Raw genomic sequence first — 20124 nt, 5'->3', positions numbered from 1 at the left:
CTCAAAAAATGTTATTAAAAATGGACTAGGTTATCTAGGGAAAATGATAAAAAAATAGCTAATGCAATGCCAAGGACAGGGGCTCTTCATGTGCCAGTGGCCAAAGCTGATACTGAGATTGGCCAGGCGAGAGCTGGCCAGGTTTAAAATGATGTCCTGTTTTACAGAGTGAGGTGCTGTATAATGTCAGTTAGTCACAGAGGAATTAAATGGGTAAGAAAATACTGCCTTGGATCTCTCATAGGACTATTAGAACCTGAAACTGACTTTGAGACCCAGGCTATCTAAGTAGTGAAAAAAAATGTTCCCACAACTATTTTGTTGTCAGCTTTGACCAGGAGAGTATTTGTTGAACATGTACATGTAGAAATGTATCTTTCATTTCTTTATTTCTTATTCAGTCAACAAACGTCCATGGAGTGTCCAGGAAGTGTCTAACACAGAGGGTCAGGAACCCACCATGGGCTCTCTAATTTGGAGAAACCAGGGAGATGGAAGGTAAATGGGGGAAATGGAGTAAAATGAGAGAAAAATCAATTACAGCATGTCTAGAAAACAACGTATTGTTTTAGCCTCTAAGGTTAATCAAGATCCTAAAGAGGGCTCCCCTTTATAGAATAGCAAAGATAGTCGGTAACTAGCCTCTACATTGCCTGAGAAGGTTGTGCACTTCCATGGTTCCTGCAGGTAACTGGAATCATCTACCCTTTAAGGTACTTAAGTCTCATTCTCCTAATCTTAATGTCTGCAGGGGGAAATTTATTGGGCACATGGTCTCTTTATAGCTGTTCAAAAGGAAGCATCAGTCTGGCTCCTCCAGGACAGCTATCGGTTCTGCATACGAGGAATCTGTATTGACATGCACACATCACAAGTACATCTTCAATCCAAAGATCAGTGGTTTAGGGGTGAGATTTGCTTTGGGAGACAGCTTTGGTATAAAGAACTCAGAGCAGGCCTTGGGGTCCTTACTTACAACTAGAAACTTACTTGTGTGAGGAGGGCAGTGACTGATGCCTGGGTGATCTCATTATTCTCTCCCGACGGGAGAGTTAGTGTTGGTTATAAGGAAGAGGAATTTCCAGACACTCTCTGATCTTACCCTAAATATAAAATTATAGCTGTTACTCTCCTGGGACTGGGGAGGACTGTGGCACACTGGAGCTTTCTTTCAATGCCCCCACACTCCCCAGCTCCAGCTAATTACTGCTGTCTAAGAATGTGGGTGGTGTAATCTGCTCATCTTTATGTGAAATTTCTTAATTTTTAAATATTGACCCATGATCCAAATATTTTAAAAACAATATTCAGGCCAAATAAAACACATTTGCAGGCCATGCTGCCACCTCTGATCTGAGGTTCCTATCATCAAATCTATTATCATTCCTATCATAAATCATATCCTAAAATTCCAGGTAGAGAAAGTCAAGGTATTCATGCATTTATTCCACAAATATTTACTGGATGTCTTGCCCATTTCAGGCTCTGGACTAGAGGAAGAAAGAGGTATATACATGGGTTTTTTAATTTAGAGGTTTTTAAAAATTTTTTAAAACAAATTAGGAGTTTAATACATTCTTGGAAATAATCATGGGGGTGGAAAACTAGGCAGTCTCTTTCTGTACTTCCCTAGTTGTGGTTTTTTAAAATGGTGACTTCCTTTTAAATGTTGTAAAATTAAAACAATGGATGTGCAGCTTGACAAGTTAACATCTTAGTCTAATTTTCTTACCCAGGGTCTGGAGTCCAGCTGCCCAAAGGACAATGGAAACTTTGACAGATCCTCAGCTGTGCTGTTAGGAGCTCTAACACCCTGCAAACAGGTGCAGTAAGGCCAAATATTAAGTATCTGCACAATTATCACTGCTATAGATAGTTGGGGCTACGTGAGAAGCCATCCCGGCTAGAACTATGGTGGGCTGGGTTAGCAGTGCACACATGCACAACACGTGCACACACAGGCAACATATATGTGCACGTACACACGTGCGCGCGCACACACACACACACACACACACACACATACTCACAATGTATTAAAAAGACCCTAGACCCTGGGCAGCCCAGAGCTGCAAAGCCCTGAGAGAGCCACCAGGCCAAATCTTTCATTTTCAGTTGGGGAAACAGGCGGAGGAAACTGTAGTCACTTGCCCAAAGTCACACAGCTTGTAAGTCACACAGCCAGGAAGCCTGAGCTTAGATGACATGGTGTATAATTAGCATCTCAAGGATCAGTATGACTGTCTTCAGACTGGTGGCTTATCATATGTACAGTGTCCTTTAACCTGATTCTTCACAGTGACAAGAAAAAAAAAAGCAATTTTATCCATTTTTCTCCAATAAATCAGCTATGTCTAAGAAGAAGGGAATGCAAAATATGTCCCCTTGGTCTGGGCTCCAGGAGTCCTGGGTTTCTGTTCTGTGGCTAAACCACACACAACACCTGAGAAGAGGGCGGACCATGTGGCACAAGCTCTTTATCAGCTGTTGGGAGCAGCCGAGGGCCAGGGAGTGGAACGGCCTTGCTGAGGTCAGACGCTGGACTCAGAGCCTGAGACTCTTTCCTTCCAAGCCACCAAAAACTTTCCATCCCAGCTGAATGCCTTCTTCATCCTATGGGCACCGGCCTTGTTTAAGCCGTGGTGTCTCTTGCTGGGACCATCAGACTAGCCTTGGGCTGGTCTCCCTGCCTCAGGCCTCTCCATCTTCACCCCTCTCCCCTTCCATCAGCCAGACAGACCGTACCAACTTGTGAATATGACCGGGTCACTTCCCGACACACAAATGCCCAGCACCTCCACTAACCTACAGAATCACGACCAAACTCATCAGCCAGGCATGGAGAGCTTTTCATGATTTGACCTCAACCTACCCCCGATCTTCTCGTCTTTTAAGTATTCCTTGCTCCAGCCACTCCAGGCTGCTCCACATTCCGCAGCCGCGCCCCACACTCTCACTCTGCCAGGGCATGGCTCAGGCTGTGCCCTGTGCCTGGAATTCCATCCCTCCTCCTCCCTGGTGGTCATCCTTCAAAGCCCTTTCTTTGGGCACCCTGTCCAGCCTTTGCAGTGCTCCCCTCACTGATCTGGAGATTCTCTTGCCAAACTCCCTGAGGCATCCTGCCAGTTCTTATGTAATGCCCATCCTAATTTGTCCTGGAGCATTTATGCCATATCCCCCGCCCAAGGAGACTGAATGCCTCTCAAAGGCCAGCTCGGATGTATACTAGTATTCTCTGAATCCCCAGCACCAAGCAGTGCACACTAAGAAAATGTGTTCTGAATTGTCCAGAATCACACAGCATAGATGCTCCAGCTGGGAAAAGATAGTATTTCCTGAACACCTTTCAGGTCAGCATCACACTTGCTGCCCTGAGCTGTTTGCTGGGCAACCCAACTGCTGCCCCAAGAAAGTTCGGGGAAGGGAACAAGTTATGAAGGGTGCTAGATGGAGGTGCCCATGATGGGACCAAAGTTCACAGATGGAGGTGTTGGGAAATGCCAAGCTAGAGGGCAAGATATTTGTAATATTTTCTTTGGGGATTTGGATTTAGTTAAATTCCTATCAACTCCTTTCACTCCTCCTTGGAGCTTTCAGTGGCGCAGAACATCAGGCTATCAAACTGGCAAGCCCACAGTGACAGACTTCAAATTGTCCCCAATATCATATCTCCCTTGTCTGGTAATAAAAGCACTCCACTCTTAGCTGAGCACATGGCCACTTGGATTAAAGACTACATTTCCCAGGCTCCCTTGCAGCTAGGTTGAGTCATGATATAAGAAGTGTCCAGTGGCAATTTCCAGTAATCTTCCTTCAAAGGTACTTGAATAATAGCTTTTCTCCATTTCTTTTTGCCCCTTTCCTCCAATGCCTGGAATGCACCTATCATGGCCACCACCTTAGACCATGAGAATGGGGGCTACACCTTAGTGATGGTAGAAAGATGAGCTAAATGGAACCTGGAACTCTGGGGATCTGGGGGAGCTAAGCTCCATACCAGCCCTGGACTGCCCACCTCTGAGCTTTCACTTGAGAGATGAATAAACCACTCCTTAAATCATGTTAGTTTGAGTCTCTGTTACTTATAGCACAAACTGCATCCTAACTGGTAACCTGGGTTCTCATCCCAGGGCTCTGAGGCCACAAACAGAGTACTGGTGCTCTTTGACTTTGAATTCCCTTTCTGTAAAATGGCCAAAAGCCCTTTTAGCTTGAAACCTTGGAATAAAGGCTTGAACTCCTTATTAGAAACAGATTACAAGAGTCAGTTTTTTTTTTACCATAAGGCATAATTGTTCACTTCTATTCAACTGAACAGACACTGCATTATGGGGAGATTCTGTCAGGGTAACTGTATCTGGTTGTGCAATTTGAGTACTGCACAACTCCAAGGGCATTATTTGTGCTCTGGTTTATGTGAATAGTGGCTTCCACAGTTGTGCAGTGCACTGCTTGCACAACTGTACTAGGCTGCCCTATATATGTGGTGGTACAATGTGGCTTCAAATTTCAAGACCCTTAGATTATAGCAGGCAAATCATATATTCAGGTTCAACAAACATTTATTAAGCACCTATTATGTGTTAGGTATTGGGCTAGGTGCTTTTCATCTATCTATTTATCTATCCATCCATCCAAAAATCTGTTGTATGAACATTGCCAGAATTGGAAACTGGAAGGTCTATAGTCCAATCAAATGCCAAAACTTGGTTGGTTTTGCCTGTATATTTAAATGAGTTGCTGAGAGTTTCAAATAGGAAAGTTGCATATAGAAATGCAGATTTCCAGCATCTCTTGAAAAATTAGATGATCTGGCAATATTGGGAACAATTGATGGAGAGAACAGCAAGTGCCCCTTAGTCAAACACAAACTCTCTCGTTTGCCTCAGTCCCCACCACTCCCTATTGTCTCTGACAAAGATACCAGGAAACTTGTTATCATTGGCTCTGTTGGGTTAGGGTTAACATGTATCATTGGCTCTGTTGTTTCTTCCTGGAAGATGAAGTGGTAAGTGAAAACTTTCTCATGTCCATATCTCTTTCAAGAGAGGAAAAGTAAAAGATGACCCATGATGGCCATGTGCCTTCAGAAAACTGGCCCATCTTCCTTCCTTCATTAAACTACCTACTTGAGGTGGGTGCTTGGTTGCTGCCTGTCAAGTAGAAAGAGTCAACTAGAGTGGGAGAGATGGGGAAGAAGCCGGGGAGGTGGGAAGGCAGGGCTAAAACTTTATCTATGGTGATTTTTTTTTTTCTTTTTAAGAGTGATCTGAATCAAATAAGGCAACATTTTTACATTTGTTAAAATTGGATACAAGGAACATAGGTACATTCTGTACTCTACTATATGTTTTACTATTTCCTATTAAAAATGTCAAAATCAAAAAGGAAACTGCTCAGTGTCTTCAGTGGGGAAGCCGCTGTGCTGGGGGCCTGGAAGGAGAGGGTCAGGAAGGCTTCCCAAGGGAAGGGTGGGGAGATTGGGCCTTGAATAATGGGAGGATTCTGACTTGAGAATAAAGGACTCCAAGAGGTCCCCCAGCAGCAGAGGCAGGGAGGAGGCCATTCTGGGGAGGCTGGAGGCTGGTCGGGGGGCGAGGCTGTGGGGTAGACAGAGTGCTGGGGGAGGTGGTCATGGGGCCAGAAGACAGAGGGTGGGATGGGGACACTCTGACACCTGGCCTCACTCGCCCTCACCCCGCCAGGCCCATCCTTGGCTCTGTGCATGGCCGGCAGTGTTTCTAAGGATGTGTGCCTATTTTTAGAGCAGATTTATTTCTTTCCATTTCAACTGTTTACTTCTGTCCTGGGCTTGTGAATCTGCCAGGTTTGTGTTAAAAGGGAGAACCATGGCCTTGTGGACCAAACATGGCTGCATCCTGCATGGACAAGAGCATCCTCAGGCTTATGTATATGATTTGGGGCAGAAGGAGGGAGGATTTTATGATTTTGTGGAGTCTGGTGGGAAGCCATATAGTGTGACAGGAAGTCCCAGGATTTTGTCCTGGTGCTGTGGCTGACTTGCTATATGACTTTAAATAAGTCCTTTCCCTTCTCTGGGCTTCAGGATTTTTATTGTTGTTGTTTTGATTTTTCATTACTCAAGTGGTGATTACCTCAAAGAGTTGGTATGAGGATTCAATGAAACACATAAAACTCGGGGTGAATGATGTGTGCAGGAGGGACCCTGTAAATCAGGGTCCTTTACCTGCACTGTGTCTGTATGTGTGGGGGTGGGGCGGGGGCTGGATTGTCTCTAAATGTCCCTCTGACTGAGATTCTCTAGTTCCAGGTTTTCTCCTCCATTATTTCTCCCTGCAGTTCACGGTCCCTTGTTCTCAGAACTCTTGACACATTATGGGCTGAGGAAGGCAGGTCTGCCTGAATTCAGTCTATCACCTACTAGCTGTGTGATTCTGGGCATCCACTTCTTAGAGTGGTTTTAATGCCAACCTGTGAGGATCAATCTCATAGGATCCTCATGGAGATTTTATGAGATGATCCCCATAAAACACAGCACAGCACCTGGCATGTAAAAAGACCTCAAGAGAAAATAGTTGTACTTTTAAAATTATTATTATTATTATTATTATTATTATTATTATTATTATTATTATTATTATTATTATTATTATTATTATTATTAATTTCAGGCCTTGTAGGGGGCCTGTTGTTTTCAATTGTTGTTTCTGTGATGTTATAATGTGTCACAGATTCCCAACAGCAGACTGCAAAATCAACACGTAGGACCCAATTTCTTTATAAGTTTGGGATTATCTCTACCATTTTCTCTCCTGCAAATATTTCGATCCTTTTACCAAGACACTAAAAAATATTATTCCTTTTCCCCAAAGCCTCATTAATGAGTAACATTTAGAGTTAAATTCTTTGTGTTGGTGGTTTCTTTCTTGTTTGTTTGTTTTTTCTGATTTGTCTTTATGGTGAAAATAACAACTTCAAAGGAAACTGAATCAGAAAAAACAATTTGCAGATAATTCCCCACTCTGTTTTCTGAGTCCCTTCCAGGCCTGGTCCCACACATGCTTACAGAAGGTATTAGTTAACAGCCCAGGCTACTGGATCATGGCTGTCTGGGCTGGAATCCCAGCACCACCCGTGTTGCATCCTGGGCAGTTTACTTCTTCATCTCTCTAAGCCTCGGTTTCCCCATCTTTTAAATGGGTTTGATAACCAAACCTCTAGGAGGACTAAAAGAGATAACCCATACAGGGCTTTACCCCAGTAAATGTCAACTATCTACCTGATGCTATAAGAACTTGTACACTACCCTGCCCGAGTCACAGTGTGACTTGTCATTCTCAAACGTCGCTGTACATTGCCCATTTTCCCCATCGCCTGGTACAAAGGCAGTCTGAACCCAGGAGCTGGCTCAGCTTCAGAGCAGCGTCTACTTAACTCCAGCAAGACAAGAAAGGGCAGATCCTCTTGGGGAATCAGTCAACAGCAGATACTTTTAGCACATGGAGCATTCCTCTCCCGTGGGAGTCCAAGTGCAACAATCTCATGATAAGCTCGAGTTTTTCCAGGCCGCGGACTAAGAGAGAGAAAGTTTCGGGGACTTTTTTTTTTTTTTAATGTGCACAAGTTTGGAATCACCTGCTGCAAACAAAGCAGCTTTCCAACTCCGAGTACTCTATTCTGTCACATGACACTGGGGCTTAACAACTGCATCGCTGAAAACAGAACCCCCTGAAATGTTACCTGTTAGTTGAATTCAGGTCACAAGACTGCCAGGAATTGCTCATACAGAGATGGTTAGAGTTGGAGGTGGTGTCAGAGGGCACTTAGGCCCACTGTGTCCACTTTGCAGGTAGAGAAACTGAGATCCAAAGAGGGAAAAGCACGTGCCTAAGTTGGGAGCAGAGCCAGGGGTGAACCAGTACTTCCGCATCTCAGATTGTTTCCAGGAAGAAAGGGGAATAATTTTGTTTACAGCAACCTCTGCTTCCAACTATAAAACCAGAGCACATTGCGGCTCAAACTATCTTCTTGAAGACCCCTTATAGCAGCATGGCTAAGATGTGAACTCTCAGAACCGCTCAGGGCTCTTCCACTGCCTTCTTTTAGTTTCTTGGACAAGTTACTTCAACTCACAGTTTTCTTATCTGTAAAATGGGGATGATAACAGTGCCTGCATCATAGGATTACGATGATGGTTGAATGAATTATTTTCAAAGTGCCTAGGACAGTGTCTGCACATAGGAAGTGCCCTATAAGCACTTGTTAAACCAGAATTAAAACAGAAGTGTAAAGTATTAGAGAGAGGGCAGTGGAGCTGGGTCCTGGTCTGGTTCTGTCTGGACATGTGGCCACAGCAAGTTCCTCTCCATCTCTGGGCTCAGTCTCTGCTCTGTAAGTTGGAGGGCTGGACACCTGCTGGTCTCTGCATCCCCTCCCAGCCAGCGGCTTGGAGGCCTCTCGTGGTCTGCATACCTTGGCCTCTCCCTGTGCTTGCTTTCAGAGCACGGGCCCAGGGTGGGTGAAACTTGAGCTGGAATGTTTGTGCTCTCAGAAAGAAGGGAGGCCTACTAGATCTTTTCAAAACCCCCATACCGACTTGCAAATCAGGTAACAGAGACATCTCAGTGACGGGCCAATTGTGAGACTCAGACAAAAACCCCACTGGCCTCCCGTATCTCCTATCCTCTCTTGATTTCTCTCTTCTTTTCCTTGAACTTAGAGAGAAAGAGGTCTTTGAAAATGTCCATTTTGAAACCAGTGGTATGAGGCTCACAGGTCTCAGATTGCCCAACCCTACTCCCAAATTCGAGTGCACATTTACCTTCCTCCTGCCAGAGGGGGAGGCGCCACACTTTGGAGCCTGTTTGAAATTGGAGTCTCCATACACGGGTCCTGTGACGTTGGGCAAGTTAGTCAGCTCTCTGGGCCCTGGTTTCTCCACCCCTCCAGGGGACACACACATGCCTTCCTGTTAATCACCTGTGAGAAGGCTCAGGGGAGCCGGCTGTGTGAGAGCACAGAAGCCCTGGGAATTGCTGCTGGGGCCAGATACCCTGTTATCAGGAGTGGGAGCCCTTTGCAGTTCAGAAGCAGAACAGAGCTCCCAGCTGGGGCTCAAGCAGCCCTTAGGGGCTCTACTCTCAGTTCTGAAAGGGCTCCCGCATCTGGTCTCTGCCCACTCCCAGGTCCCAGGCCTGGCTCTGACCCCAACTACCCAGTTTATAGTCGCAGCCTAATCTGAACTTATCCTCACCCGGAGGCTCAGGGCAACTCCAACAGCCCCAAAGACCAGAGATTCCGCAAGATGGCAGAAGGGTTGTGGCGAGGGGCAGGGGCCCTTCCTTGTCTTCAGAAAAGAGTTCTTCCACCACCATGAGAGCCCCTTCCACCTCTCACCCATCTCCCCAGCATCTCCTCCAGGCCACCTGCCCTCTGCCCCTAGGGCCTCCCTGGGCCTGCTGAGAGAAGTCCAAACTCTTTAGTCTGCCTTGTACCATACCCCCATTATCTAGTCCAAACCCCCTTCCACACTTATCTAATCCTCCACAGAAACCACACCTAAATTCCTCGTCACCAGTTACTTTCTGTGCATGAGCCTTTGCTTGTGGCCTTCACTCAGCAGTTCTTTGTTTTTATTCTTGACTGAGAAAAATCCAGGGCCCAGTTCCAATATCACCTGCTCTGGGAAGCCTCCCACTAGAAGGAATTAATCCTCTCCCTGAGCTCCCTGTCTGTTCCCGTTTAGGACATGGTTTATTATGCCTGCTCCCCACTGGACTGAGGACCCAAAAGGCAGAATCCCCGCCAGGCTCCCCTGCTGCTGGCGGTGCAGGGCCCAGTGCCTGGCGGGTAGCCGAGTCATGTTTACTGAATTGACTGGAAAGTAGCTACATCCTCCTTTTGTTCTCACTTTTAAAAACTCTGTTTTTGCAATTCTACATGAGAGTGATCCAGGATAGAATTAGAACAGAATAACCTTATAGCAATAACGCTGGACGCTGATTATTTCTTGCCTACATCACTTGTTTTCACGGAAACCCAGGCTAATGGAAAGTGATGATGCAGGGCTCCCCAACCAAAGCTGCCTTCTTATCAGCCCTGGCAGCCTCACCTGGGGGACCATTTCCTCCTGGCTGGGCGAGGGTGAGGGGGTTGGGAGGATTGGAGAGTCGTTAATAGCAAGATGAGGACATGCTGCTGGAAGACTCTGTCACTCCATGGGGCCTAGGACCCAGGACCCCCAGACAAGGATTCTGGGTTTTCTAGAAAGAGGACATTTAATTAAATCTGGAGATAAGACCAGACTAAAAGCTTATGAAAGCTTAGCCCTGAATGGGACCAACCAACTCCATCATTTCATGGATGGGGACACTGAGGCCTAAGGGAGGACAGCAGCTGGCCCAGGGTCACGTGGATGGGACATCTAACCTCTAGTCCTGCCTTTTCCTGCTGACCTCCACCCCCTCCACACCAGCTGCGGTTACTCGAGGGCTAGTGAGATGGCAGAGTAGTGTTCTTTTCTTTACGGATCACTGTTAAACCAGAGTTGAGCAGTGACAGGTTTTTTAAAAAGACATGAAATATCACATTTTTAATTAAATATATATCAAATGGGAAATTCACTTAATTCAGTAACATTCATTCTCCACCTTCTCAGTGCTGGGCACTGACCTGGGTGCCTGGGATACAGAGGGAGAAAGAAGGCCCCTGTCTAGCAGGCCACCTAGGAGTCCCTCCCTCAGCTCTGCAGTTGCTGGTCAAACCACAGACATGGCCAGAGAGCCTCCTGTCTCGTGATGCTGTAATCTGACTGCAAAGGTGAATTCTGAGCATTGAAACACTTACATGTGCCTACCTATGAAATGCAGTGATAAAAACATCAAACAAGTGAAGGGGATTCTCCTAGGCCTTTCTTTCTCAGTTAATTGATTCCATGACACATAGTCCCCACTGTCCTACAGCAGCTGGTTTGACAGAACGATGGAGTGGGCTCTCACAGACTCGGCTGCCATGCAGTTAGGTTGTGACACCTTGTAGGCTGGGGCAAGGGTCCCTAGGAGTCTGTACATGCTCTGTATCAGTGTCCATTATATGGTGCTGCTTCTCCCATGGCCAGGATTCAGGGGTTCAGGAATTAAGGGTGGAAATGGGAGCAGCACCACTCACTATCACCACTGGTACCCCCGGTGACCCACTGGCAACATTTTTGTTTCCTGTTCCTGTGACATTATGCTCTGCTGACCTAGAGGTCTTAGTTCTAAAGGGAGGCACAACAATGATTCCACTGGATTGGAAGTTAAGACTGTTACCTGGCCACTTTGGGCTCCCCAAGCCTCTGAATTAATAGGCGGAGAAGGGAGTGTCTGTACTGGCTGGGGTGATTTGTCCTGATTACTACAGGGAAATCAGACTGCTGCTCCACAGTGGAGTAAGGCATGTCTGCAGTACAGGGGACTCCTTAGGGCTTGCTTAGTATTACTAGGCCCTGTGATGAAAGTCAGTGGAAAACTGTAACAACTCAACTAAGGGTCCAGGCCCTTCAGGAGCAAAGGTTAGAGTCACCCTGCCAGTCAAAGAACCACAACCAGCTGAGGGGCTTGCTGAAGGCAGAGAGTGCAGAATGCGTAGTGGAAGAAGGTAGTTATAAATGCCACCTATGACCACGTGACCAGTTCGAGAAACGAGGACAATATTGTCATGAGTATTTTCTCCTTATTTTATTATGAACATGCCTGTGTTTGTGTGTGTGTGTGTGTGTGTGTGTGTGTGTGTGTGTATTAAATTGTTTTCTCCCCTCTCTTATTCTCTTAACGTGTAACATAAGATGTACTGATTTTATATTGTGGTGTTTAAGTATTGTTAATTTTACATCATAGTAGTTAAGTTATGGGATATTGAGGAGAAAAGTAAACATCACTCAAGGACTTTACCTCTTTTTCTGGCAGGTTGTACCCAGGATGGCTGTATCATGTTAGGCAGATTATGACCTTATGATTGACTTTCTATAGAGATAGGTATGGTTTAAATAGATGTGTATGGGTGCCAAGGTGACTAGGAGTGGACTTGTGATGGTTAATTCTGTCTGTCAACTTGACAGGGCCAGGGAGTGCACAGACATTTAGCTAAACATTCTGGGCATGTCTGTGAGGGTGTTTCTAGATGAAAGTAATATTTGAAATGGACTGTGATATTTGAAAAATACAGGGGAAGTGGTACTTCAGGAAGTCTGCACCTGCCCCTCCCGCAGGTGGTGACGGTTACTGTCCTTGCACCTGTGATAACACAGCCCCATTCAGTGCCTACTCACATCAGGGTCCAGCTCATCCAGCTCATTTTCCAGGGTCCTGAGTTCTTCCTCTGTTAGGGCTCCAAGGATTTCATCTTCATCCAGGTCACGGTATTTCTCTAGCTCTCGCCTGTATGACATTGTCAGAGAATGTTCTGTGCTGATCTACGTACGACCTACCAGAAAGAAAAAAATCTTAGAAAGACCTTTCTTGGATTTGCTCTCAGAGTAAACAGATGCCTCTTTAAATGCAGTGGGAAGGAATGTGCTATTGTGTATAGAGTTGATGTTAAGGATTGAATTGTATTCCCTCCAAATTCACATATTGCAGTCCTAACCCCCATACCTCAGTAACCTAGTACCACATTCCAAGTAAGAAGGCAATGCTACTTGGAAAGAGGGTTGTTGCAGATGTCATGAGTTAAGTATAGATGAGGTCATGCTGGAGAAGGATGGGCCTCTAATCCAACAGGACGGCAGTCCTTATAAAAAGAGGAAATTTGGACAACCAGGCACACAGGAAGAACACCCTATGAAGATGAAGGCAGAGATAGGGGTCATGCTTCTACAGGCCAAGGAAGACCAAAGATTACCAGCAAACCGTCAGACGCTGGAGAAGAGGCCTGGAATAGACCCTCACAGCCCTTGGGAGGGACCAACCTGCCAATACCTTGATCTTGGACATCTAGCCTCCAGAACTTTGAGACAATGAATGCCTGCTGTTTAAACCACTTAGTTTGTGGTTGTTATGGCAGCCCTAGAACTACTACCAACAGGATCGCCTTCTTCACAGCAGTTTGTGGTTTTACACCCCCATACAAACAAACACAAACAAAACCCATGGCTCATCTGTGAAATAACTGATGGAACTTTCCAGAGTGGAGAGAAACAAAAACTAGGAAAAGACAACCAACTAACCAATCAAAAAGCTGGGATTACTTGTTAACTAAAAATAATGGAAGTAATTAAAAAGAAACTAAACCCAAAGTTCTCTCAGCTGCCAGAAAAAGCCTCCATTTCAGAAAGCAGAGATGCACGTTATTAATGTTAAGTCTGTGCACGTATGGGCATATCTGCAGGAGAAATCCAAGTGGGTGACAGCTGGCTTGATAAGAAAGAACTTGCCTCCCAGATACAGAAAGGCCAGTGCCATCCTTTTCTCTAAGAATGGCTCAGCTTAAACTGACATTTTCTTTTGACCAGACCCCAAGAATGCAACGTTCAGACCATACGTGGGTCCACCCCTCGATTCATTTCTATTTACTTCCAAAGAAAGCATAAGCCGCTGACAGTGCTCTCGTATAGACGGAAAAAACCCCTCCTGAGGGCTCTCAGAGAATAACCTAATTTGGATTTTCCTGAGTGGAGCCAGGAGAGGCCCTATGGTCTGCATCCCAGGACCAAGAGGAACCTCAGGAAAGGGCTCAGAAGCTTCCAGAGACACCTCCGAACTAGTGACTCTTAGGTGGGCTGCAAATGCATTTTTGGGGTTCAAACAGGTCTCAGACTGTACGAAGCTGCACAGGACTCGGGACTGCCTGACTTCTCAGAACTGCTGGCATGCTTCCACACAATGGATGTCACCACGAGGGACAGGATACAAGCAGAATTTCCCTGTCCTTTGGACCATGAAACCATGTCTCTGAGAAACTGCTTCTGAAATTGGAATTTTATGGAACAACTTTTGGAAAACACAGCCTTAGACTCACCTCTGGTTCACATGAGGGAGCCACTCAGACTCACACAGGAAGGGACTAGGGGACAGGCCCAGCTGAGACAGGTTTGGGACCCTGGGAACTTCCCAAATGTGTTATCTTTGCCTGTTGACTTATTTTTCCTATACACTAAAATGCTTAGAAAGTCAGGGGCAGACACTGGAAAAGGGATGAGCTAGGACAAGGGAGCAGGGAGGGAGGAATCCAGATCAAAGCCAGCGGGAAGAAGAGAGAAATGGGTGGTAACTATGGGGCCCACTGAAGAAGGGGTGGGGCCAGGTGGCGGGCCACCTCCAGAATGCCACTCGAGGGATGCAGTCATTAAATTTCCTGCAGAAGTCTCCCTCTTAGCACACACAGGAAAATTAATGTTCCACTTACATGCTCCAAGGTGCTGATGAATTCAAAAATCTTATTTCAGAGGATTTAAAAGGCCCTTTCTAACGTCAAGTGCCCTGTGAATATTACGGAGTGATGAAGCATTGCATTAAATAAGCTGAGAGGAACAGAGAAGTCCTAAGGTAAACAATGAAGCTGTCAGCTTCAAGCCACACTCATCTACTTGGCTCCCAGGGATGGTTTCTCTAAAGCGAGATTCTCCTGTGGTCAGTGATGTGGGGGAACTGGAGATAGGGAAGGGACAGGGTGGGAGGGAGGTGAACACAGCACATTAATAGAGCCCACTTCTAAGCCGGCTTAGAAGAGATGGTATTTTATAACTGTTAGTAAAAGGCCTCTGTTTCCCCATAGAAAAGGTGTCAAGAATGGACCCAGGCCTGAGATTCAGAGGATGCTGGCTGGAGTGCTAGTTGTGTTGGTAACTCCCTGGGTGAACTTTGCTAAATTCCTCTCGTCTTTGGGCCTCAGTTTGCTTATCTGTAAAATGAGCATATATGGACTGGGAAATTCTCCTTATAACAAATCCCCCACCAGTGGTCTTCAAGCTGTGCTTAGGGGAGATCTCAGGTTCCAAGAAAGCTTCTCCAGAGCCCCTGCTGGGGTTAACTAGGAGAGGCTAAGCAAAGGGGCTCTCCCCTGCTACTGCCTGATCTATTTGGGATTCCACGTAAGATTTCCCTTGAGGAAGGGATTCGGCTGCTAAAATAAAAAGCTGAAAATCACTGGACTGACTTTCTTCATCTGTACAGTAAGAGGGTAACAGTACTCGCCCCATAGGGTGCTGCGACAATTAAGTGGCAACAAGCAGATAAGGTGCAAAAGCTTGGGGCTGGGGCGTGGTCAATGAAGGCTCAACAAAGTCCAGCCACTGTGAGGCTGCCTCAGCCACTGCTGCTGCTGGGGCCACCCCCCTCCCCCACTCCACTCCCCCAAACACTATCATCAGGCTGTCATGTCCCTCAGGTAAGGACCTGTGTCTTCTTGTCCTCGTGGCCCCAGTGCCCAGCCCTGTGCTTGGTGAAGGTGCTAGAAGGGCAAGAGCACATTTATGTTTTGATCTAGTGTCCTTGGGACTTGGGGCAAGTCCCTTCTCTTCTCGGATCCTCTGTTTCCCCATTTTTAAACTGGAAAGATCTGGGAGGGCTGGGAACCCAAGAGGGGAGGGGAGGCAGGTAGGGGTGATGACACTGCTGGAGCTCCCAGCATGGCCTTCCCCGATGGAGCACAGGGCTGCTGCTACCTGCTTTACAGATCGGGTCCTGAGTAAGAGCTGGTGAGAAAAAGAAAAGGATAGCTCAATAAATTTAAAACACATTTAAAAACTTAAGTCTTCCAAATCGTATTTTACACTGCCGGCATATCTGGCCACCCTGCTTCTCGATGGCAGAAGCCCTAAGCTGCTGCTAAGTATGAAAAAAACAGAAAAGAATTTATAAGCTGTGCCAGGAAGTAAAACTCGGCAGGTTGGACAGTAAAAATTAGTGGGTCAAGGGCTGAGGCCATCCATCAGGAAGCTTCAGAAATGAAAGCTCTGAGACAGGGAAGCTCCTGGAGGACCAAATGCGCTTTTAAATCTTTCAGGGGAAGTAGGTGCAGTCCCTTCTGCTAATGGCATCTGCATCTGCCCTGGAGGAGCGCTGCTGGAGGAGGCGCTGGGCGGCACCTTGATTTATGACTGCACTTCCCTGAGGTCAGGAAGAGCTGAGTCACAAGTTCAAGTGAATATTTTCCAGTTACACCATCTTGTCATTTCAGCCCGAGTGAATGTCTTGATGCTGGGCAAAGGAAGGTGGATTTACAAACAAAGCTAATTCTTCATACCCCCTCTCCCCTGTCTTTGTTCTTCTCTTTCTGAAGACACTTTGGCTAAAGGGATTGTAGGTCACGATCCCTCATCACTGAAGCCTGCGCCTCTCTCTTCCATGGGTTCCAGGGACACAAGCATGCCTGAGCTGTCCCTGGTCCCTCCTGAAAGAGTTGTTTCCCCCTGCCCTCCAAGGGGCACCTCTGGGGGCAGCCATGCTTTATATCATGTGATTCCCCCACTCAGCTGATTGGACAGAGTAGGTGCCTGCCTCCAGGGCAGCCAGTTGCTTGGCTAGTCAATGACCTATGTGGTGGCTTGGGATTAAAAAAAAAATCGTGAGTTGGATGAATGAGCTCCTTTATTTCTTGGGATTTGTATTGATTCCTGAGACTGCCCTAACAAACTGAGGGGCTAAACAGCAGAAATTCATTGTCTCTCAGCTCTGAGGCTACAAGTCCAAAATCTAGGTGTGGCAGGATTGGCTCCTTCTGGGGGCTCTGAGGGAGAATCTGAAGGGTGAGCTCACAGGGCTGAGAGATGGGAACACCAGGTCGCCAGAAGCGCCCTGTCCCTGCTCCCTCAGGCCTGGGTTGCTACAGCGCTTGTTGAATTCCCATGAGACCCCCGTCCTCCCACAGTCCTTCTGGGATCTACCGCCTCCTCAGGCTCCCTCACTGCACTCAGGTACCTCGAATGGATCCCCACCCCTTGCAGCCAAGCAAGTACGAGACTCTCCAGGTTTACCTCCTTCCTTTCTCCCCACTCTTCAGTCTCCTTGACCACAGATTCTTCTTGGCCCACTTGTTCCCTTGGGCTCTGCCCTCTTCTTACATCTCACACTCCCCTGTTGGTTCTTATTTCCGCTGGGGTCTATTACCAGTGATAAACTGATGACTCTTGCCCGGTCTCTCCAGCCCAGGCTCCCTCCTGGGCACTTCTCCTGGAGTCCCTCAGGCTTCAAGTGCCCAACTCTGAGCACGGCCACCTCACCTCCACGTCCTCACCCTGCTGCCATCAGCTCCCCAGGCCAGACCCCTGGGGTCAGCCCGAACTCTCCCCTCCCACTCCCTCAGCCCTGGTGGGTCCCCATGCCTGTCAGTCCTCTATTTTTTTTTTTAATGTTATAGTTTTTTTTTTTGGTTAGATTATGGTAAAATGCACAAACATAAAATTAACCATTTTAAGTGTACAGTATAGAACTCGGTACATGCACACTGTTGTACAACCAATACCACCATCCATCTCTAGAACTTTTTCATCTTCCTGACTGAAACTCTGTTCCCCTTTAAGCACTAACCCCCCTCCCCTTCCCCCCAGCCTCTGGCAGCCACCATTCTACCTTCTGTGTCCTTGAGTCTGACTACACTAGGTGCCTCATCTGAGTGGAATCAGACACTGTTATCCCTTTGTGACTAGACTCCTCTCTCTACCATCCTTTGTATCTGTCCCTCCTCTCCCTTGTCATGGCAACTGCCTTTTTCAGATCTGTGTTATCACAGCAGCCTCCCAACCCGGCTCCCTGCCTCCATTCTCCTACCTTCCTGTCCACACTCAACTCAGCCTCCAAGTGATCTTTGTGAAAATCAGTTATGATGCTGCTCCCAAGCTGAAAGCCACCTTCAACAGCCCCCATTATGACAGATGGAGTGCAAACTCCCCAGCCTGGGGTTTGAGGCCACTGGAAACCTGGTGGCCTCTGTACGCTCTCCGCCCCCCTGCCTCCAGCTTCTAATCCCAGCACAGGCCTTCCCCTTCCAGCTGGACCTGCCACTCATCCCCAAGCACCCCTGAAATTCTGGGCTATGTGCACACTGTCCTCTCAGCCTGGAGCACCCTCTCCCAGCCTCCACACTCTCTGAGGTCACGCTAAGTCCACAAAGCCCCTCCAGCAGCTCCCTCAACCTCCTTACTGGAGTGACACAGCCTCTCTCCTCCAGCAGGCTGTGTGTAGCCCAAGGAAAGCAGTGCTTCCCTGCCCAGCGGAGGAGACCATGGCTTCCACCTCTCCCAGTCCCCAGGCTGAACTGGGTTGGGGAAGCAATCATGTCTGACCAGCCACACATCTCAGAGCACAGCTCAGACTAAAGCCACCGTTACTGCAGGTCAGTCAGGGCTACAGACGCTGTGGAGCCAGATGGACAACCGAATTCTAGCCCAGACCAGTAACCCCAAAAGGAAGAAAGTCAACTGTCCCTCAACTGGGTGGGCAGGGTAGGGTGTGGAGGGGTAGACAAGTGGGTAATGGAAGTTTGGGGGGCTTAACTTCCTCAAGGTTTAGATTTTAAAACAGGGTCATAAAACATAACACAATAATTACACCTAAAACCACTCCAAAGTGCAGAGACTTTGCGTTTTTGACAAAACAACAACAACAACAAAGCACTTTCATGCCCAACAGTTTCATGTCCCCGGCAGGGCAAGAAGTGAGAGCGCTGTCACCTGTGTGGGATCTGGACAGACGGGGAGAGAGCTGGACCGAGAGGACCACGTTCTCCAGCCTCCTAGGTCCGAAGCCCCTGCCATCTCGCATCCCCAAGGAGCCCCTGGTGATGGCCTGAGAGCTCACCGCGCCCTGATGAAAGGCTCTCCCAGGCAGCGCTGGCTACAGAATTTGCCTAGTCCAGGGCAAAGTAAGACCAGGGGGGTCTTGCATTCAAAAATGGGGAAAAGGTGCCATTAAAGGTACCAAGACAAAGGTTTTTCCTTTCTCTCATGGTCTCTGTCTTGATCAGTCATGGTGATTTAAAAATTCATAATTAAAAAAATTATGTCTCGATCTACACAGGTGCCCCAATGCTGTGACTCAGAGCACGTACTCCAAGTCCTCTGCCTACCAGCTTCCCTCCCTGCCAGATGCAGGACAGAGACGCTTGCCGTGATAGGGTGCCACACAGTCAAGCCAGGCATCTCCCCTTCCAGTGGGGCCACTGCCCCACCACACACGGAGACGGGCGATTCCAAGTGTATCCCAACCTCTGCACAAGGACACTGGGTGCCTGGATCAGGGAGGACAAGAGGTTTGCTCTGCAGAGTTGCCAGCTGAAGGTACCTGGGGCAAGAGCCCCTGCAGTAGCTGGGCAGGTGGGGAGGGGGAGGCTGGTGGGATCTGAGAGTGCCAGGAGGCGAGGCAGCCAAGTCTAAGAACCTACCCTCAGGAGCTAGCAGGTGGTAAGGCCTCACGTGAGCAGAGGCTCCAAGCCCTGATGCATGCTCCACAGTCCATTGGGCTTCACTTAAAAATATAAACTCATATGACTGAAAAATTGTGCTGTACACCAGAAATTGACACAATATTGTAAACTGACTATAACTCAATAAAAAAATAAATCCAAAGATAAAATTTAAGAATTTTGAGAAAGCAACTATGGAGCATTCTACCAAGCACGGGGTCCTTCTGAAAGCAGGGCTCTGCACAACTGCACAACCTACAACCTGTTCCCAGCCCTCTTCAAGGACACACACCATACACCCCGAAGGCCCCAGGGCTACACCCAGCCTTGGCTCACCTGGAATGGTCCTCTTCCTTCCTAGTATCTTCCAACCCACTGGAATCTCCAGTCCCTGGGGCCTATAGGAACATGGGGCCATTGTACAGTGGCAGAAGGGACACTGGCATAGGAATCAGGGGACTTGGTTCCAAGTGAGGTGAGATAAAGGATGATGTAGTTCAGATCACTGGTTTCCTTCTCCTTTCCTCACTCCCACGGAGGTACAGCCCAATAAGCTGACCCTACAAGCATTAGATGGGTGGACACGGCTGGGCAGCCATGAGAAAGGTTTGGGGGTTCTCAAGTGACTGTCCACCCTATGTAGACCAACAGTGTGAGACGCTGGCCCCCAAAGTCACGGTGCGATCTCAGCCACATTAATAAAGGTACAGGGGACAAAGTAAGGGCAATGATGCTCAGCTCTGGGCCCCTACTCTTTTGTGCAGG

General features: G+C 47.5%; 1 protein-coding gene across 4 annotated transcripts in view; it reads right to left on the bottom strand.

The window, feature by feature from the left end:
• Positions 1 to 20124, bottom strand: part of TMOD1 (tropomodulin 1) — a 78105-nt gene that overhangs the window by 47769 nt on the left and 10212 nt on the right. For 3 of the 4 annotated variants that reach the window (XM_032478041.1, XM_032478042.1, XM_006187781.3), the window contains exon 2: positions 12290 to 12444. In XM_032478041.1, the coding sequence (XP_032333932.1) occupies positions 12290 to 12409 (120 nt within the window). In that variant the 5' untranslated portion in view covers positions 12410 to 12444. Of the gene's footprint in view, positions 1 to 12289; positions 12460 to 20124 lie in introns of those variants that run through there. The other variant, XM_032478043.1, reaches the window with a different exon arrangement.

The sequence above is a fragment of the Camelus ferus genome, chromosome 4, assembly GCF_009834535.1.
Source record: "Camelus ferus isolate YT-003-E chromosome 4, BCGSAC_Cfer_1.0, whole genome shotgun sequence".
Lineage (NCBI taxonomy): Eukaryota > Metazoa > Chordata > Mammalia > Artiodactyla > Camelidae > Camelus > Camelus ferus.
This window is presented reverse-complemented; position numbering and strand designations above follow the sequence as displayed.